This window comes from Dermacentor silvarum, chromosome 8 (genome assembly GCF_013339745.2).
Source record: "Dermacentor silvarum isolate Dsil-2018 chromosome 8, BIME_Dsil_1.4, whole genome shotgun sequence".
Classification (NCBI taxonomy): Eukaryota; Metazoa; Arthropoda; class Arachnida; order Ixodida; family Ixodidae; genus Dermacentor; species Dermacentor silvarum.
In genome coordinates, this window is record NC_051161.1 from 73,823,330 (window position 1) to 73,844,184 (window position 20,855).

Sequence of the window (20,855 nt, forward strand, 5' to 3'; positions counted from 1 at the left end):
AATCAAATTACATATAAAGCAAATTCGCGCACGTGTCTGATGGCTTTATCTGGAAACGCGCACAGCCCTTCCGTTTTGTCCTCCCGTTCGGCGCAACTCTGTTGTTTGACGTGCTCTGGAAAGGGAACGGCACCGAGCAGGTGGATTGGTTGAGGGGTAAAAAAAAAAATGGATACATGAAGCTGGCAGAGAGCACCTGGCACAATAAAACAAACTCGGGACAGAAGCGCGCGAGGAACAGGAGAGCTAGTGGAGTGAACTCTGGAATCTGCTGCATCTAGAACTTCAAAGCAGCGCGTTTCACCACTCAACGTTCCGAAATGGTAAGGCGGCGCTGAAACTGAGAGAGCAGCTCTAAGAATGCTCTACCAGATCACTGAGGCTATACAGTCTAGAAAGTGCTGTCAACTCGCTGTGTATGCGGATACGCGCAGCTGACGGACGAGGTACTCCTCGTCGTAGGCCAGTGACAAGATAAATGCGACATTTCAGAGACGTACTTTCAGTACCAATCTTATGTATTCGCTCATATTTAAGTATGTAGGCTAGGGTATCAATACCGGCTAAATTTTACCTTAGGGAAGCTTCTATAGAAGTGCTGGGATTCATCGCGGGTGGAAGCATTAACTGGTCAGGAGGTCGAGATAAGCATGAGACATTTAGAGTGCTGGTGGAAGAAAGGTATAGGGAAGAGATCATAAGAACCGGGATTGTTATAGACATAGGTGACTGTACAATATAGAGCTAAAGGCTTTAACGAAGAGAGATAAGATAAAGGAGAGATAGACACAATGCAATAGAGTAAACGAAACTCGATTAGCCCAAGCATGCTAGGTGACTATTCGTCGCCGCCCCGTTTCTAGGAGTATGCCTGGAGAAATCATCATCATAATCTCTTCCTCACTATGTATCCTCACAATCTCCCCTCTCGAGCATTCCGGTGTGCGTTCCCACATTTTTTCCGCTCATCGCGGGGTCAGATAAAGCTTTTCGGCGACAGATTAGCTCTGGTGACCTGAAAGCCTTCCCGCACCATGCTCTGGCGTTATAATAGTAAAAAAAAAAAAAAGCAAAGCAGATTGGGATCTCTGCGTATACGTAGTGACACTGGCATTACCTTTGGGTACGATAAACGGCTGCGGGTGCACGTTATTTTTTTAAACTAGCCAATGAGATCCGGTCAGTAAAACAACCCGTCGCGCGCTCTACGCATTTCCTGCAGTAAGCCACGGCTCCTAAGCCAGGGGTGCTGCATCAATTTTCACTTGCTGTGCAGGTTAGGCAAAGCGGTTTGGCCAGTAGTTTGATTCCTGCCTATTTGGTCACATTATTTTTTATATTGCGTGTACTTATGAAGGCCGCTCACAATTTCTTGCATGCTAAATGAATTTGCTGTCTTGCATGGAATTTTCCACAGAACGAGATTTGAAACTGTTTTGTTCATTTGTACTGAAACATAGTCGGCAGCACTAACTATTTAAGATTATCATGTATTTCGGCGTGCACATGGACTATCGCGGGGTGTCTAAATATAGGCTCCAGTAATGTAAGTCTAATGGTCCACCGGTTATCCATCCTAATGCGCAGGATATATAACCGGTGGACCATTAGACTTACAGAATGGATACCAAGAGAAGGGAAGCGCAGTCGAGGACGACAGAAAACTAGGTGGGTGATGAAGTTAGGAAATTTGGAGACGCACGTTGGAATCAGCTAGCGCAAGACAGGGGTAATTGGAGATCGCAGGGAGAGGCCTTCGTCCTGCAGTGGACATAAATATAGGCTCATGATGATGATGAATGTAAGTTTACCATATCCACCAACTTGAGACCATAGCGATTTGCTGTCTCACGAACATAGGGGCTACAGTCTTAGAGTTCGTATGTTACCATTCTCACAGAATTTTGCCTTAAGTACATCACATGGAAATATTGTTTCTATGACAGAAGTGCGTGGGAGACGACGTACTCCCTTCACCTGAATTCCGATCATCGGACGGTGAAATAGTGTAAAAAACATTTGGTTTCATGTTAAACGTAGCTGTAGGCAGAATCACCGGAAAGTGGTTTAAAACAGTAATGCTTAGGCTACGGCTGCACAGCTCAAAACTACGGAGCGCCTAAGCCAACTTATTTTGGGAGACATACGGGCCGAACGTAAAGAAAAAAAAAAATGTTGCACATTTTGTTTTCGGAAAGGCAGTTTATGTATGGAGTGATCGCACTCGTTTCTGTGCTCAGCGCGTTTTGTTATGTCACTTCGGTCATCGAAGACAGAAAAAGGGTCTTTTTCAGGAACACAAGAAAGAGCGACTGCTCAGAGACGTAGGTGCTACCGAAGAAAGAGGCCAGTTTCAAAGCGTGTTGCTAGATATATTCCTTTATTTTTTGTTATCAGAGTACGTGAAAAAAATTTGGACAGTTTGAACTAGTGGTGCAAGGCTGGACTAAGCAGCAGAGCTAGTGATCGACCGAGCTTCTTCCAGGTTTTACTAGGCTTGGCTAAGTTTTGCTAGGAAATGCTAAGTGCTGCTAGGCACGGTATTCCGAATCGGCTCGCCGCCGACGCGCAGATTCTCGCTTGGCCGCGCGACGCGCTTCAAGATGAGCGGATTCTTCTTCCGGTGTCCGGATCTTCTTTGGTCGTCCCATGTCAAGGGTGCATGTACTTGCCACAGAGTAAACGAGAGTTCTACCGCCGTCGCGGTGGCTCCGACCTTTATCTCCCCGGTGACGTTACGGCCAAACTGCGCCTCCACACTTGCCGGGGCGTGGCTGGAGTGCAACGCACACGCAATACAGAGGTTGCGGGTGCGGATGCCGCCGGCGCCAAGTTATCTTTTCGTGCACTTTCATTTTCCTTTTGTTCATTATTTTCTACATTCCAATTTCAACCACACTTATATTCCCCGATGCTTTCCTTGGCTTCACTGTGGTTGTGATTAACAAAATCGAGCCCCTCGGTTCCCTTTCTTCTTTCGTTTATTCATTGCGAGGGTCTCGAATCTGGCAGCCTTGATGTCATTAGGTAGCATGAGAGGGCTTATTAGCCACCTGCCTGCTCTTACAGAATTTTACGATCGGGCTAAAAAGGATGTTCCACATCCACCCACCATGGTTCTGAGTGGCACTGGCTAACACACCTAGGGCTAGATCTAGTAAAACATAAATACCCAAGTTAGTGCAAGGATTGATGGCCGTCGCCGTAGCACAACTGGTAGTGCAACGCACGCGAAACGCAAAGGTTGCGGGTTCGGCTCCCGCCGGCGGCAAGTTATCGGCACGTTCGTGCACTTTCATTTCCCTTTTCTTCATTATTTTCTTCATTCCAATCTCAACCACACTTAATTACCCCGATGCATTCCTCGGCTTCATTATATATATATATGGCAGCCCTGAAGCCGTATCATTACAGATGCCATGATATATATAAACGAAAGAAGAAAGGGAACCGAGGAGCTCGATTTTGTTAATCATAACCACATAAAGCCAACAGATAATCATTATATATATATAATGATATAATGATAGAAGTGCTCACACTTCTATCATTATATCTATCATATATATATCACACTTCTATCATATATATATATATATATATATATATATATATATATATATATATATATATATATATATATATATAATTTCTGCTTGGGACTTTTCAGGAAGAGCTGAGGGTTCCATCAAAGAAAGACCTGGTGTGCCCAGAGGCTGCCAAGTATGCCGAAGACCATACGTTACGGCTGCATCCAGTACAAAAGAAACTCATGGAGGTGAGATATATCAGACATATAACCATCAGTAGGTATGATAAGGAAATTCTGTATTGGTTAATAATATACCACTTCAGACGAGAGTGGCGTTTATGGTAAGCTCAGCAAAGATTTCACGCGCTGTGGCACTGCACATACGCATGTTCATTTCTCATTATATTGCGACAGCAATTATAAGGACATCCGAGGTGCGTTTTCGCCGTCGTCGACGCTGTGCTGTAACTCTCACTATCCATATTACTATTTTACTTTTATTATTTGATGATTTTCAGTTATTTCAAATGCCGGTGTAGCTTTCAGCTTGCTCGAAAAAAAAAAATTTCGTCCAAGGTAACATTTAGCCCAGTTGGCAACCTTACAACGGGAAAGGGGATAGGAGAAGGGGGAAGGAAAGATCAGGAGGAAGGAGAAGAGTCAGTGTGCGCGCACCCGCAGATTAATTTCACTAACGTACAAAGCAGTATATATCGTTGCGCAACAGGTAGGCGCGCTTGCCGGTTACGTTGTGTTTTGTTTAACGTGATCCTTATATGTGTACCAACACAGTGGCTTTCTTCACTGATTCTGCTTTATCTAAGAAGTACAATAAGGACGACCACTTGAAGCAAATGCTCGAAACACGCGCCCGCGATCATTGCCACCATTCGAAGGCCTTTGGCGTTCGGTATATTCGTCGCTTTGCGGGCAGATGGCGTCACCATACTGGAAGGCAACGAGGCTCTGTTTTTGGAGCCAGCGATCTGTGCTGAATTCCGTCAGCTGCTTTGGCATGCCTGCCAGCTTAGTATGCAATTAAAGCTTCTGAAAGTGCTAATTGCAAATGTGATATGCACATCCCCATAGTACGCACAACATGCGCAGCTGAGTGCGACAGCCATTTGCTGTCTTGGGGAAGGTTTATATCAAGCATTCGCAATGCTTATTCCATATTACGACGAAATGTCCAAGACAGTTTCACTCAAGTCTGAAAAACTTATACAGATGCACTGGCGCATACATCTACATACATATGTAAGCACCCCCACATCAAACCACCACATCCCTCCAATTTAACAATAATGGGCATTATAGTGAGTACGATTGACCTTTTTACTTCTTCGTGAACATAATAGTACTTGGTGTACAGTTGTTATGTAGAATTTATTTAGTTTTCCTTTGACTGTACGTTTTCTTTCCTGCGTAATGATATTTTTACTCACTAGTCAAGGAAAACTATAGGCCCACAACTTACAGCGTCCTGCGGCGCGTCGCTTGTTGCAGATCACCAAAAGTCACGTGTACGGCTCCATGTTGGGGGACAGCTGCCAGCTGCAGTTCTTCCAGATCCTGCTCAAAACAATGTCGGCTAAAAAGTACCTCGAAATAGGTGAGTCACGTACCAAGCGGCAGTTTACGTGCTATGTGCCATTTTATTGTGATAGCAATCATATGCACACTACAGGCGCATGTCCGTCGTCGTCGTCGTCGTCGTCGTCACCGTGATATTCCGTATACAGTAGAAGCGTGATAATATCACGGCCACGCACAGTATGCTGTGGCCGCGAGTGAAAGCGGGCGAGGGTGAGCCGAGGACAGTGGCTCGATCTCGTAAAGAGATAAAGAGTGCCGTCTTCGATCGCGCTCAAGGCACCATGCGGGGGTGGGCAGGGTGGGGGGGGCTGTTTGTAGCCGCTTTGGGTTTTAGGCTCAATATAAAGAAAGCATTTGTTCGCAGTGAGAGAAGAATGCAGCAGTTTAACGACTCTTGTCGCGATGTGTTGGTCATTCCGCAATATTTGCGATACCACGAGACAGGAACGAGGTGGCGTGAAAATCAATCTTCCGCAGGAAAATCTTAGGCGTATGTTTGAATGATTTTCGCTTAGCGACTACGCGCCCAGTCTTAGCTGTGTCTCAGGTGTCCTCGGCCGATTTTTTTCCCCCTATGAATATTGCGATCTTGTCGCTGAGAACTGTGCAGGGTGGATAAACAGCTGGAAATACGACATACAGGCTACAAAGACACAGGAAATAAAAATAAATACATTTATAACATATTTTGATAACATAAACCAGAAAAATGAGCAACATGAGCAACAAATTATGAAAGAAAGGGAAACAAAAAAAATATTTTCAAATTTTATTCACAGTCCTTTCAAAGGTCATCATGCAGTTGAGGGCCGGTATTGCATAAAGTGGCCAATACAAATACTAAAGTGCTTACAAACTAGTTGTGGGAAACAACAGGACGAAGTACGGTACAAAAGTATGCCAACAGGGTTTCAGCTTGTAAGAAACAAAAAGAGGAACACGCCGAGTCCAATCGCATCGCGAAAATATTGAAGTTCACATTAACTACGGTATTGATTGAAGTGTTTATTAACAACTGACAACAAACAAATCAATAACTAGTGAAACTATTTAACATGTGAATTTTTATATGGTCAAGTTCAGTGACAATATCAGACGGCAAGCTGTTCCACTCAGGGATATATTGCTCGGTATAAGCGATCGTGCATATTGTAACTTGTGGCCCGGTATGCGCTTGGCATTAGGATGGTGTGGAAAGGCGGCAGGCGGTGACTGAAAGAAATTGTCATGAAGATAAGTATCATGATAGTTTGTGAAGCAGGCAAATACGTGCTGATTTGTGGCGAAGGGATAGCGCTTGTTAATCGGCACGTGATTTTAATGATGAAGCACTGGTACAAGATGATTAATTGGAAAATATGAAGCAAGCTACCTGGTTTGGCGCTGATTCAATGTCGTCGATGTTATATGGCTGACCTGGATTCCAAATTGCCAATACTTATTGATGCTTCGAGCGGATCAGTGTTTATGCATACATCAGCAAGTTTATGTATGCTAACAGGTACCAGCTTTAGGTTAGGTTTCATGATGCCAAGGGAACTATTAGCAGCTGAAAGGGTGGAGAAAATTTGACAGTTCCACGTGAAGGCGTAAGGAAAATGAACGCCTAGATTCCAAACGGTTGCGACGAGTTCCACACTATTACTTTCTAAATGATACGAAAGGAAGACTCGGGTGGCTGGTTTGGTAAAAGACATAAATTTAGTTTTAATGAGTTTGAGGGACTTCCATCATGTGTTAACTGGGTCTAAATTATTTTGGAGAGCTACATGATTCTCCCCGCAAGAAATGTTGAGGATAAAGTGCGCAATGATCGGCAAAAATCCTAATGCGGGTCGAAACACAGTTAAGTTAGTCATACAAGGAAAAGTAACCGCAAAAGCACCCTCCCCTGAGGTATACCGGAGGAGACGTGACTAAAGTGAGAGTTCGAGTTCTTAGCAGAGGTGTACTGCTATCTAGATGCCAATAAATCAGTCATCTAACCTAAAACACGTGCATCTTAAGGTCTGAAAGTTTGGCCAGGCATCTGTAATGAGGCACACGATCGGAAGCATTGGAGAAGTCTAGGAATTTAGCGTCAATAGATGTGTACAAATTATTAACAAATCCAGCGAGCTGTGTGCGACAGGAGTAGCCCTTTCTATAGCCGTGCTGTTATTTAAATAATGAAATATGATCTTCGAGATAGTTAGTGGCTTGCGAATGAATAATGTGTTCAGCAAGTTTCAAATGGGGCTGGTTAATGACAGTGGTCGGTAGTTAGGCGGCGAGGAACCTTCGACGGATTTAAACAATGAAATGCAACCAGTGGATAGTGATTGCATAAATGTTGCTGACAGTAATCAATTTGACATATTCTGTGACATATTCTTGAATAGCTTATTAAATTCTTTGGGATCCAATGCACATGAAATTTTTAGTCTGTTTAGCAAGGAAGGAATTCTCGACTGACTAATAACAATTTCAGACTTGCTGATGTCGGATCGCGTGGGTAAGTTAGGGCATGTAATGACGTCTTCGCGCGGAAAACTGAACAAAAGGCGTCATTTAGGCACTGTGCAAACTGTAACTCAGTAACTACATCGCTGCCAGAATAAGGGTTATGTCAGGTTGAGAACGGGGCTCTATTCTCAACCTGACATAACCTTTATTCTGGCAGCGATGTAGGCAGTGGAAGCAAACTGTGCAGTGGGGCCTAAATATATTTATGCCCCACTGCACAGTTTGCTTCGGTGTCCCAAAGATGTTTGTCGCCCTTGACTAAGAGCTTGTTAAAAAATTCAGAGCCATTCCACTATAATGAAGAAGCAAGTCAGCGAAGCTGTGACTATGATGGGTCTGCTGTAGTGAATATTATTATAGTGAAATTATATATCATCATTATTGACTATATTGAGCGTCTTCGGCATTTTCGTGAAAGAGCAAAGACACCGGCGTTTTGTTTACGCCCACCGCGATGGGCAAACAGTGCTTTTGCTGCACCAAGTCCACCCCATCGTCATAGGTTAGCGTATGAGCCACAGGGTTCGTAGCCGTGGCACACTGCACGGCTTCTTCAGGATCCTGACGTCAGGATCTTGGAGGATTTCGTTAAACGAGCGCCCGTCCCATAGCGAGTCCAAAGGGCAAGTGCCGATAACAGCGATAGCGCGATCTCTACGTCACGAGACAAAGGGGCACAACGATTGGTGGGACGTGCCGCCGCCGAGTATCGCGACACTTGTGAAAGAGGCATCGGTGGTGGCGAGAGGTATAACAATGGGCCTTCCATCATCCATTTGGACACGTGTGCTAAGGCACAACTGGCTGAAAATCACCCTGCACATGGAGCCAGAGCTCCACGCACATGGAGCCAAAGCCAATGCTGACGATGACAGTTTTTTTCTACACGCGGACACGATCCTGGGGAACCTAGCCTTTAACAGCTTCGCTGTAAAACTGGGCAAACACGCTCAATATTTTTATTTGTCGTTTTCGAAAACTGCCACAGCTTTCGGCGTTTATGCCGTACTGCTTCCCAGTAATCACTCAAGAAGCCAACATTTCTGTTTTTTTTTATTTAAAACGATGGCATGGATTCTACTTCTTCGTCATTGAAATATTTAGCTATTGTGGACATCATCACTTTTTCCGGTGCAAAATGAGCCTTCCGATGTGCCCTGAAAACACAGAAAACTGATCCTTCCAGGTGGTTAGTACAAACATTTACTGCAAGTCTTTCGGAAGCTTCCCACGATTCATTTTGTTCTTTGTCCGGTATACTGTAAATTAATGCATTAGTTCGCCGACATTGGTTTTCGAAGTCGTTAACGTTGTCCTGCATTTTTAAATGCTTACACGGCTTGCTGCCGTCTGTCCTTCGTCCTTTTGATTTTCAAACGGTTTTGTGACTTCGCAAGTCGATCACTTCCAACAAAACGTGGCGTTATAAGCGCAACAATCTGCATTAATTACGCACGTGTGCAGAGAGACCACGAGTGCTTGGAAATTTAGAAAAAAAATAAAGGGTAATAAATAGCGATACGAGGACATGCGTCTGAAGCCAAAAGCACGAAGAATAGACAAATCCATGTACTATATACATCACTAGCATGGCAGCTGAACAATCGTAGTGCCAAGTAATTATTGTTGGAAACTGCTACAAACTTCGAGCGCGCATGTGTTCGTTCTGTGCAGGCACATTCACGGGATGCAGCGCCGTGGCCGCCGCGCTGGCGCTGCCTCCGGATGGAAAGGTGGTGGCGCTGGACCTACACGAGGGCCTGGTCAACGTTGGCAGGCCACATTGGAAGGAAGTATGTGTGTTTACCTTTGAGTGGATACGTGTTGCCATGCTGAAAGCGTTTTGATTAGCGCCGTAACGCTACCATGTTTGTGTGACGCTGTCGCGCTGATCTTATAGGCCAGTGGCAACGACAAAGGCACTTCCGTGAAATTAGAATGCTGTCATACAACTTTTTGTGGCATTGAAGCGGAAGCTAAACAGGGGTGGAGCTGCTGCATATGGGGCACTGTGTCAAATAGTTCGTAGGGTTTGACAGTACTTTCGGCTTATTGTAACACGATACCAGGGAGGAGGGGGGGGGGTAAAGCAGGGTGATTGCCGCTGGCGGCAGTTTCGCGTTTGCCCAAATGGGGAAAGCACATACCAAGCTCCGAAGCTTCGCGACAGCGCATATTTCTCTGGCTAACATCGCCGAAGAATTTATTTCAATTTTCGCAACATTCGACGTGCTGTATTTGCACCGTGTGATGACGTACCATTTGATATGGCTTCACCTATAGAGCTACATACCTTGTGGAAAGCTCGTAAACGAGACCGAAATGCAGAAACGATAATTTCCCCGGAGGTACATTTCAGTTAGGTGATTAGGCATCTGAAAGACATTTAGGTCAAATTTTTGACAATAATTTATCTCTAAATTTATGCTCGCTCGAAAAACGAAGGCTTGTGACACTGCTATCTCACTCTCAACGATTTCTTCACGATTCTTCGACATTCACAGAAGCCCATATCAAACCTGCATTTCGCCTCTTTTCCTGCAGTGATTAGATCACCCCTTTAATGTACAGCCAAAGTTCGTCTGTACTAAAGTTATGCATCAGTCACCACTATGGCTTTCATTCTACCATTTGAATAAACTGTGAGCTGAAACCACATCCGAGATCAATCACGGCATTTTGGTTGATAAATTGAAGTGTTGTATGCACACTGATACCTAATATGGTTATGAGGATGTGTATTTTTTATCACCTATTTCACGTTAAAAATGCATTTTTTACTGTACTCAATTTTTCTTGTCCGGCTATGTTCTTCTATTTTATCAGCACATGTGTTTTGAGGGAATGTTTTCTTTCTTTTTACTTGCGGCGCTACGTATAATGTTAGTCATTGCCTTTTTTTTCAACCCTCTATGCATTGCCTTAAAAGGACCTTTTAAGTACGCGAAATAAAAGAGATGATCACGATTCTAGTAAGCCGGATCACTATCCACTTTTGATTAGATGTTTATCTTTCCCTCCTTTCCATAGCTTCTAGTGCTACGAATGGTTCCTTTGTATGTTATTTGTCTACGCGCTGCACTACTCGCTTTCTATTCATGTGATCTGACCATCTGGTGCTCGTGATACTGTATATAGTTCTTGTACGCACACAATTTTTCCTAATTGTAGCAGATACCAGCAAACAACAGAAAAGTGTTGGCCTGCATGCCGCAGGGTTGCCAGATACACATTTCCGCACAGGCATGAGTTCGAGGCGCGTTCATGGTTAAAGCTTTATTCTTTTTCATTCGCCATACGGTGAGGATGAAGCTGAGGATGACACGTTGGTATGACGACACGGTAATGACGATGACGTAACGGAAACGACGCACACACCCCATGTAGTTTTGAGATTTTAACGCAACCCTAAAGAGAGATGTATTTTCTGTTGTACTAGTAAACTAACCCTCTGTAAAACCAAAACATGTCGCTCTTACCATGAGGAAAGGCTCGATATATAAGCAAGAGAAACCGCAAAAACTAAAGACCAGTGGCGACGCCGCATGGAAATTTGAGAACTTGGTCGCCGTGATGTCGTAGATTTTGACGACGCCTTCTCCGGCCTATAGCTAAGTTTTTATTGGTTGAGAAGAGCTGCATTGTATTCTAAACGAGCCAACGGCTGATTTTAGCAAGTTCCAAAAATTTCCACGGAGCCCCAACGGCACAATACGAGAAGAATACCTTGGAATCTGTGACGTCACACTGACGTGCCGGCACCAGGGTTCCGGTGCGAAATAATAAAAAAAAATCAAATTTTTACCTTCACGTTCTTTTGTAATAAGCACCGTATTACCGCTTATTTAAAGGAAATTGGGGTTCGAAACAACACTTCATTAGTCTAAACGGATTTAGTGTTTCTGTTTAATGCCCATTTAAGCTTCTAATGCTGTCGTATTAAAAATGAACTTGAACAAGTCGACAATGGTGGTACCACGAGTAATAAAGGGGCGCACGACAAAAACAGTAAATGAGTTTCGACAGATAAAGTATTGTTTCAAAGCTTCATTTTCGTAAATTTCGCGGTAGTAGGTTGATTGCTGGAAGTGATAATGACCGTCAAAGACCGATTCGTCGAAGTGCGCGCCGAAACACCGGCGCGGGTGTGTCAGTGCGACGATATGAATTTCAAAGTGTTTTTAGTGTAGACCAGTAAAGGTTCTTTAAACTAGCTAATTTCAGTCTTTGGAACTTTTGCAATACAACGCAAGGGAGCTATTCGGATAAAGAAAAAAAAAAGAACTACGATTGAGCAGACGCCGCCGAATTCGGGACGTCACGGGAGCTGGTTTGGGAATTTCAAGGCGCTGTCGCAACTGGTCTTTATTTATTGTTTCATTTCTGGTTTATCAAGCCTCTTGTCACTGTAAGAGTGGATTTTTCAGTATTGTAAACGGCTAACTTATTAATACAGATCACATAATTTTTTTCTTTTGTGTCCGTTTACTTGATTCAAAGGCATCCCTCGTAAGGCGACCCCACGTTTACCAACTTCTGAGTGTTCTGCGCTACAGTGCAACTGAAAACGGGGTGCTACTTACAAGAGTGACTACCACGAAACCGCTGTTTACTCTGTACAAACTGCATCTCAGTGCCCCTTCGCAATTTAGACGTAAACTTTTGTATGTGGGCCTCGCTCTATTGAGCTGTTCGTTTCGTAACGTGTCAAGTTCGTAACTTTTACTGCTGGCGTACGTGAAATTCAACGATGCGATACACATCCGGTGTCGGCGTTCGCCGAGTTGGGAATTATTTATATGAAAGGCCGGAACCAATTAATCCTCCAACCACTCGAATAAAACTGACATGCCAGCAGAGTCTGGCGAAAATCACTGCCATTCAGGATATGTGGCTCAGTTTTGATACTTTTGTGCGGTTGTGTTGGCGTAGGTTAGCCGGACCGGCGGACGAATTAATAATATGAGCTAGGAATGTGCAAGCAATCTACAATTCGGTACTCTGTATCAGCAGTGGCCACCTGTGCATCGTAGGCACCGGCGCAGCGCTCTTTTTGAACTGGCTGCTGTTACGGGCAGACGGACAAATAACGGGTACTCTTATGAACAAACGCCTTCTACGTTCATTAATGACACCAAAAAATGACACAGACCTCCAGAAATATTTTTAAATGTTATGGAGGCACGGTGGCTCTGTTCGTTATCGAATATTGTCGTTTTTGTTTGCATTGTTGCTTTGGAATTTTTTTTTCGAATGACTCTGTGTTGGTTTGACTGTCAAGTCGGAATGTCGTTCTTTGTGCTTTAAATGTTCTTATATACTCATCTTCTACACGAACTATGTGCATAAGTGTACAAATCGACATGTGTAAGCACAACATCTGTTCAAGAGCCTAGGAGTAGCCGGCGCCCATATCTGTGTGCCAATATATCCTTCTACCATGTCAATAATAATAATAATAATAATAATAATAATAATAATAATAATAATAATAATAATAATAATAATAATAATAATAATAATAATAATAATAATAATAATAATAATAATAATAATAATAAAATGTTACGGCTTCTCCCGAAAGGCGAAGTATTGATAGCGATAGAAAAATATTAGTCAGTTGCAGGAAGTAAGGTTCGTAGTTCTCTAGGCTTATAGATTGCAGCGAACATTCGTTTAATAGCTAAAAAAATGTCACAGTTTCACCCTAAATACTCGACGAGTAAATTGATTATTGATGTAATGTATTACTTTCATGCACACAAACCGCTTGATGATAGGCAGTTCATCTTCGCGCCATGCTGTTCCTAAAGGGACCCCTGATGTATTTACCAGCAGTGCCTCACGCGGTGGCACTTTTATTTATTTTCCCCAGGCCGGTGTGGAGAACAAGATTGAGCTGAGGTTTGGGCCCGCAGTTGAATCCTTAGGTAAGTTTCTGAGAGAGGCGCTTCTGACATTAACCAGAGACGTGCGTAGAAGGGGCGTCTCCTGTTGTCCTAGTTCCTGAAAGCGCTACCCGAATAAGATCTAGCTTTAGCGGCAACAGATTAATAAATGGTCTTTATTTATTCATGCACTCAAAATTATTGCACACATTTCTTTAGTAGATGTGAGAGGCTTGGCACGCGACCTCTGTGAACGTACCATGCAAGGCAAGCAGGGGGATACGCCTGGATTTTAGAGAACAACAACAGTATGGATAGGATAGGAATAAACTTTATTTGTCCAACGGTTATGGCTGTTGGTGCCCGGGGCTAGGCTGCCAGGGGTCCATCGCCCTAGCAACAGTATGAGTAATCAACAAAACCAAGCGCCAAGTCATAAAAAAGTACAGTCACAATGCCCCCCTGCGAGTTGAATCATTGCAGTACAAGGTTGTTTTCTAGTAATTTCTAGGAAACTCTGCAATCGCGGTAGGTACAGCAGGTGCAGTGCCCACATGCTGGCGACAGCTGTTGCTGTGACGAGTCAACGGTGTGTGTTCACTGACGCCCTTATCGTCAGTCCTTCTACACTCTCCCTCCCGCTATTTCCTTAGTGGTTAAAAAAAAGAAATTTAGCGCTAAGGCTCACACATAGTTATCCGAGACGCCAAATTTCGTCACAGAGCTTCTATAGATCGAGTGGCTAAAAGTATAACAGCTTCCTGATATCTCACAGGTCTCTCAGCGGAGCACGGTATACATTGACGTTTAAGTATCTTAAAAGATAAAACACGAAAAACCAGCTTAGAATACCACAGAACTCAATAAACCGGTACATAATCAAAAAGCAGTAAGTTCGTTTGTCATACTTTGTTTTGTACGGCAGTACGCATAATATTGTAAACGCAGAAGACAGACATGCGTAGCGCTTCTGTATGAACAACTCCATGTTCGTTTTCTCGTTAACGTTTGGCTCTTCGACGAAATGAAACACGTTACCAAGGCAACAGTTCAAGAGTGAGCATTCATATTGCAAAACATTTCAGGTAATCTTCGGTGCTTTGGTGCTCAGTATCCCTCTAGCAAAACAGCGAATTGCAGATTTCAACCAATGAGGTGCCGTCCCCGTCGTCACGTGATCGCCGCCGTCGCTATCTCGTCATTACTTACAGTTACAGGACTTGAGACCAGATTGCAGGAGCTTTGCACAAAACTGTGGGAGTTGTGATGAATCGTGGAAGTTCGCTGTGGCAGCGAACGAGTTTTAAAGCGCAACGAATTGATAACGTCTGGTGATTTTCCCGCCACCCATTTCGTGACGCTACAGACGCCCTGCTGCGTGAGGGCCAGGCGGGAACGTTCGACTTCGTGTTCATCGACGCTGACAAGGAAAACTACGACAACTACTACGAGAGGTCCCTGCAGCTGGTCAGGAAGAACGGTCTCATCGCCATCGACAATGTGAGTCCACCGGCTTATAGTAGTACCCCTAACAATACAGGGAAGCATTCGCCATACCGAGGATTGCAAACTACCACGAGAAGTTCTGTCACCGGAAATTTCGGTACAGCGCGCGATCACGTCACTGAAAACAATACTGAGTCCAGGGAATTAGTTTCTTTTTTTTCCCTTTTAATTAGAATGATTCCCCCCTGAAACGCAAGTGAATAGCCATGAATGGACGAGAGAGAGAAAGAGAGGGGTTGTGATGAACTTTATTGGCTTTTAATACCCAAATCTGGGTCGGCAGGTAGGGGAGAGGCTTATGTCACATTTATACCCAGGAACTAAATATGGGCAAGAAGGGCGCACGAAGTGTCGAGAAAGGAGTCTACTAGCGGCAATTCTAGGGTCGCGTGGATCCCTCACGCATATCTATACTTTGTACTTTGAGAACGTCGCTCATGAAGCTACCCAAATCACACAGAGCACCAAAGTATGAAGCTTAGATAAGAGGAATCATGGGGACAGGTTAGAAAAGATAAATTTTTTCTTTTCAATTACACTTGAACGAACACTAATATTGCCTGTACTAATACGTCGACAACTATTGCCGGTGGGTAATTGCGAAGTGTGTGCAGTTAATCTTACGAAGGAAATGGGTGAGTGACAGGCACACGATGCCGTGATATATAGACAACATATCACGACAGCGACTAGGTCTATTCTATGTCGGGACCTCGTTTGAAAGTCCTTGACTTTCTGTGCCCTTGTTCTTATGACGTTGCGAGGTTTATTATAATATTTTGACTAGTAATAAGTGACCAGAAGTAGCCATCACTGTTATAAGGTGACCAAATCTTTTATTTTCATTTCAGCAAGAAAAAAAGTTGAGTGATAAAAACTTTCACACGGTCACGTGGCAGGGACCCCGCGACAGGGCAGCACGCTGTGCTTTCGGCTCAGGTTCGTTACTGACGTCATGAAACACATGACGTCATGAAACGGCTTGAAGCTTTTTGTTTCTCACGTTTGCTTTGTTCGTTTCAACGCTGCTGTTGGAGTAAAAAGACTTCAGTCTAGATTATCGAACGTCTCTCCATTAAATCTGTGGACCTCGCGTTCACGTAGTAATTGTTAAAGGGGACAACAAGCAATGATGCGCCGCTTATTGTTTCGAAGAAAACTGAGAAAGGCCGCTTTTTAAGCAGCGATAACGGAGAATCAAGCTGCAGTCTCCGACAAGAATACAGGGACCAGAACGAGATAAGTTATTCATTAAAGGGACACCAATTGGGAATAATATTTTTAGTTAGGATGTATTATATACTAAATTGCTCTTCTTCAATAGAAAAACGGCCACTCGTTCTGCCAGAGAAGGTTTGCTAAGACAGAAAAGGAGGCAAATACGGAAGACGGGTGACGACGATGCCCCGCAATTTCAGCGACAGTTCATCGTGACGTCCTGGATTTTGACAGCGCCTTCTCGCGTCTAGTTGATTATCGGCAACGGAGGACTACACTGCGTTATAAAGAAACTATACACTCAATTCGTCAGGTCTCGAGAAGTTTTTCCTGGCCAAAAATGGCTGAAACACGACAAATATACTTTGAAATTCGTGACGTAAGCACTGGCAAAACGGCGCTTGGGTTACCGCGAAATTCAAAGTAAAATCTTTATTTTTACGAGCGACAATCGACCTTTTAAACCGGAACTAATGAAGGAATATTTTACGCGCCTAAGCTGCCCTATAACTCCTGTATCGAATGAGATGACGTGCCAAAATCAGGTTTTTGTTGGATCGTATAAAATAAAAATTACGCAGACCCCACGTACTGTGGGAATCAAAGTTATGCGAAGCATTTCGCACGTAGTTGGCCGTGACGTCGACCCTTACGCGGCGTGCCTCGACCGGCTCTTTGACTGTCTCGATGACTTCGAGCAGGTGCTCATTGTGCAGACATGCTGAGGGCCAGAAAGATGTACGAGGTGACAGCAACTCTCGACGAAGTTGCGTTTTTCCCAGAGCTTCTTTGGGAACGTCAGCAGCCGGTTAGCGTGCACGGCGTGGGAAACTTGGGCTTGAATCGCTGCCGGATGTTGGAGCTCGAATGGCGACTATGCCGCGACCACGCCGGCTACGCGACCACAAGCATGTACCCAGCCACCCAGCTGGGTAGGCACCGCCAGCCTTGCGGCGTAGGAGGATATATATATATATATATATATATATATACACTCAAGGTACAGTCAACCACTAAATTGTACGGAACACGAGATTTGAGAAACAGCTGAATATCTGCGCAGCCTCACAACACAGCCTAGTATTATATTCTCATTATATTCTCATTTATATTCTCATTTACAGCCTCCACCAGTATATGTGGTCAACATTGCGACGTTCGATTTTACTGACTACTGTTACAGGCTGCTCGGAAATTGAACGTTTTCTGAGATCCCGTGGTCCGTAAACTTTTGTGGTTGACTGTACATGAAGTTCGCAAAGAATACGTCGCATTTAAAACATGTTTGCTTATGATGTACGATGTCGCTGAAACCACGCGATTACTGTGGTTATCAGCCTCGTCATTGCGTATGTGTTCTTGCGTCCGGTTAGCCGGCGCCTGCGAAAAACCGGTGTGTTTGAACAGTGGTCATCTGCATTTTGATAGGTGCTGTGGCGCGGCCTGGTGTACGACGCTAACGACAATTCAACGGAAGTGACGTCACTGCGGGCGTTTAACAAGAAACTGCACCAGGACGAGCGGATAGACGTGTGCCTGCTACCACTCGCTGACGGGCTCACGTTTGCTCGCAAAAAATGATCCGACATGTGTGAGAGTTGACGAAGTCTTACTACGTCAACAGACACCCTAACGTCTCCAATAAGGTATTTCATAAGCCTTGTAAACTGGCCCCGAGAAATAGACACGTCATTCCCCATACAAATCCTTGTTGGATGCCACCTTCGTTTCGTTTGTTGTTTTGAAAGCGAAGCTTTCATTGCGATCTCTGGCGGGCTTTCCTGACAGCGGCTGGGTGCTGCTGTCTTCCCCAAGCAAAAAAAAATAAATAAAAAAAAAAAAAATATAGAATTGCATATTCTCGAAGAAAGAAGGCATCACCACGCACAGCAGAAGACAACAGCACAAGACAGAGACATCAGAAGACCAAAGACAAGATAGCAGAAGACGTCAACAGCAAAACCGAAGATAATGTACGTCAAGAAAAGTTAGAATTTAACACCACAGCCATTGTATATCTTTCTATGAAACTAAGAGACCAAAACCTGTACGTCAAGACAGCATCGTCATATTATGTAATATTCTAATTTTTATATATAATCCTTCAATAAATCCCGCAGCCACCTGTTCTCCCGGCTTTGGTTTCGCCGATGATGGTTCTCCCAACCCCCCTTTTTTGCAACATACAAAATTATTAGATGCGAAGCATCTTATGCTCGGGGCTATGTCACTCCCTCCCTCCCTACCTCCCTCCATCCATCCAACCGCCGTGCGTCCACACCCCTACTGCGCATGCGCATTCTCCTCTCCCTCCTCTCCTCTCAGCATTCCTCCTCTCCTCTTCGACGCTCCTCTCCTCTCCGGATTGCGCAACGAATGGCAACACCTGCGGCTCCGCACGCGATAATGCGAAGCAGCTTAGGTTAGAGGCGCGACGGTAGGCGCCCCAGAGGCACCGGCAACAGTCACCAACGCCGCACGCGTCCGGTGCGAACGCGGGCAAAACGCCGACGGCGTCGACAACAGTTCTGCGCGTTGCTGGTGCTGCTGCATGTCCAAGTTTATACAGCTGATAAAACTGCCTTGAGGCGACCCCATGGCTGCTTCGCATACTACTCAGGGTTCCCCTACGGGAAGATGGTGTAATTTTTTGACTACGGTCATTTTTATTTATTTTTCCGATTAGGCATGCTGCCTCCAATACTTAGGTGCAGCTGGCAGGGCTTAGTTTGTTACTTTCATTATTTTATTTTATTTCTATTGCCCAGCACAAACCTTATGTCCCCTATGTCTTCCCGAATCAGTGCTGTCAACCTCTGACGCCAGGTCTCCCCTAAATTGGATAAAAATATTCCCTAGATTTCTCTGCTTCTTTAGGCTACGGTGTCTTACTTTTCGAATATATTTTCACAGAGATAAACTTGTTTGTTATGCCGATAGACTGCTAAAGTGTAGTTTAAATTTATTGCCATGCTTGTTTTTATAAATTTCACTAATGAAGTCGATGCGCTCAAGCTTATGTCATGTTTCAATGCAAGTTTTTGCAGTACAACAGTTTTTATTTCCTTAACAAATTTTCCCTAGATAAAAAAGGTTTTCATAAACAAGGCCTAAATTACTAGACCTAGTCAATTATCACTAGGGTTGGCAGCACTGTCCCCAACAGCTCACATGCAGGAAAGCCCTACCGTGTTTACTACCTTTACAGGTGTCCTGGCTGCTGGCCTTGTTTTCCACGGAATTACGTCGTGATAGAAGCAATGACGCCTAAATATTCTATCTCAACATATATATGTCACCAAGAGCACAATCACTTTCACAAAGCAGACCTTTCTACCCCTACTTTTGTAGGATTTGAGGTTGCATGGCGCCTTTGCTTGGTCGGTCTTTGGCCGAGTAAAGTGCAGTTTACTGTTGCACTATCTCCAGGATTGGCCGGCTCTAGTGGGCGTGCCGACCCCGGATACAGTGTCACTGAAACTGGGGCCAATCCTTGAGACAGCATAATGCGTGGTCACGTGGGTCACGTGAAAGGAGGTTAACGCGTCTCGCTTAATTCACTGGCAGGCAGGTAATCGCTATGATTGCTGTGCATAATATAATCAGTGGCACGGGATTTATTTAACCGCTTCACGAGAACTTCGCTTCTCAGATTCCAGCATGTGGGCTGTATATGCGGAGTTTTCTTTCGGGCCCCAGCGATGGTTGGTTCAGTGGCAGATTATGCACCTTGTGCCAGCTTCCCTAATAGGTAGAGATATTTCCAAACGTGGCTGTGGACAGAATTTATGCTGCTTGATGTTAATTCTTTCTCGGACGCAGATAACTTGAAACACAGCATATGGACGTCCTTACTCAAACCAAATGCGTCGCAACCACAGAAAGCGAAACGTTCATTAGTGCAGTTCATGAAGTCGTCAGGTTTCAGTAAAAGACTTCAGAGTTTCGACGTGCACGTGCAGATGAGGCATTCCAAGCGTTCCGAAATACCCGTACATTCGGGATGAACACGCAATGTTTTCTCTCCTTTCTTCCTTTTTATCCTTTAACCCATTTCCCCTGTGTGTATATGGCAGACCAGCGGTCGTGCGTATGTGGTTTGACCTTCCTTCCTGCATATATTTGCCTTCTCGCTCTGTTTTTTTCTTCAAGGATGTTGCACCAACTCGCCCACATCAAGCTCCTGCTCCTGTCTTTTTCAATGACAAGATGGCGTGCAGGGGAGCATAGCTCGCAGCTGTGGATGATAATTATAATGTTCGATGTAGTACAAGCGGATACGGATTATTCTCTTGGTGGTTGCCAATCTGTGGTGCAAAGAAAGATGAAATCTAAGATGGTTAAGTAGGCGCTTCGGATCAGGTAAACCACTGTTCAAGCACCTCGACACTTGGAAAAGGGGCGTTCACAAACGGTGTTCATATCCGTCCGGGTTGCTGTTTTTTGATGACACGTAAGGAAACACTGGAAGGAAAGTGGCGCCGACCTTTCCAAAACAAATGGCGGACTATGGGCGAGTACCTACATCTTTTTTTTTGTCACTCAGTAGATTCTGGTTTAACACGTTCTCAGTTAAGGTGAGAGGCCCTTAACTAACATTACTGAGAACA

The 20,855-nt window shown here is 44.3% G+C and overlaps 1 protein-coding gene across 1 annotated transcript; it reads left to right on the forward strand.

Moving 5' to 3' along the window:
* The first annotated feature begins 211 nt into the window (after positions 1–211).
* On the forward strand, positions 212–18,397 carry LOC119462707 (probable caffeoyl-CoA O-methyltransferase 1). The gene is made up of 7 exons (XM_037724003.2): positions 212–323; positions 3,671–3,778; positions 5,039–5,144; positions 9,308–9,426; positions 13,509–13,563; positions 14,888–15,021; positions 17,674–18,397. The coding sequence occupies exons 1-7, from the start codon at positions 321–323 to the stop codon at positions 17,824–17,826; spliced, it is 678 nt and encodes a 225-aa protein (XP_037579931.1). The 5' UTR covers positions 212–320; the 3' UTR covers positions 17,827–18,397.
* The last annotated feature ends 2,458 nt before the right edge of the window (positions 18,398–20,855 follow it).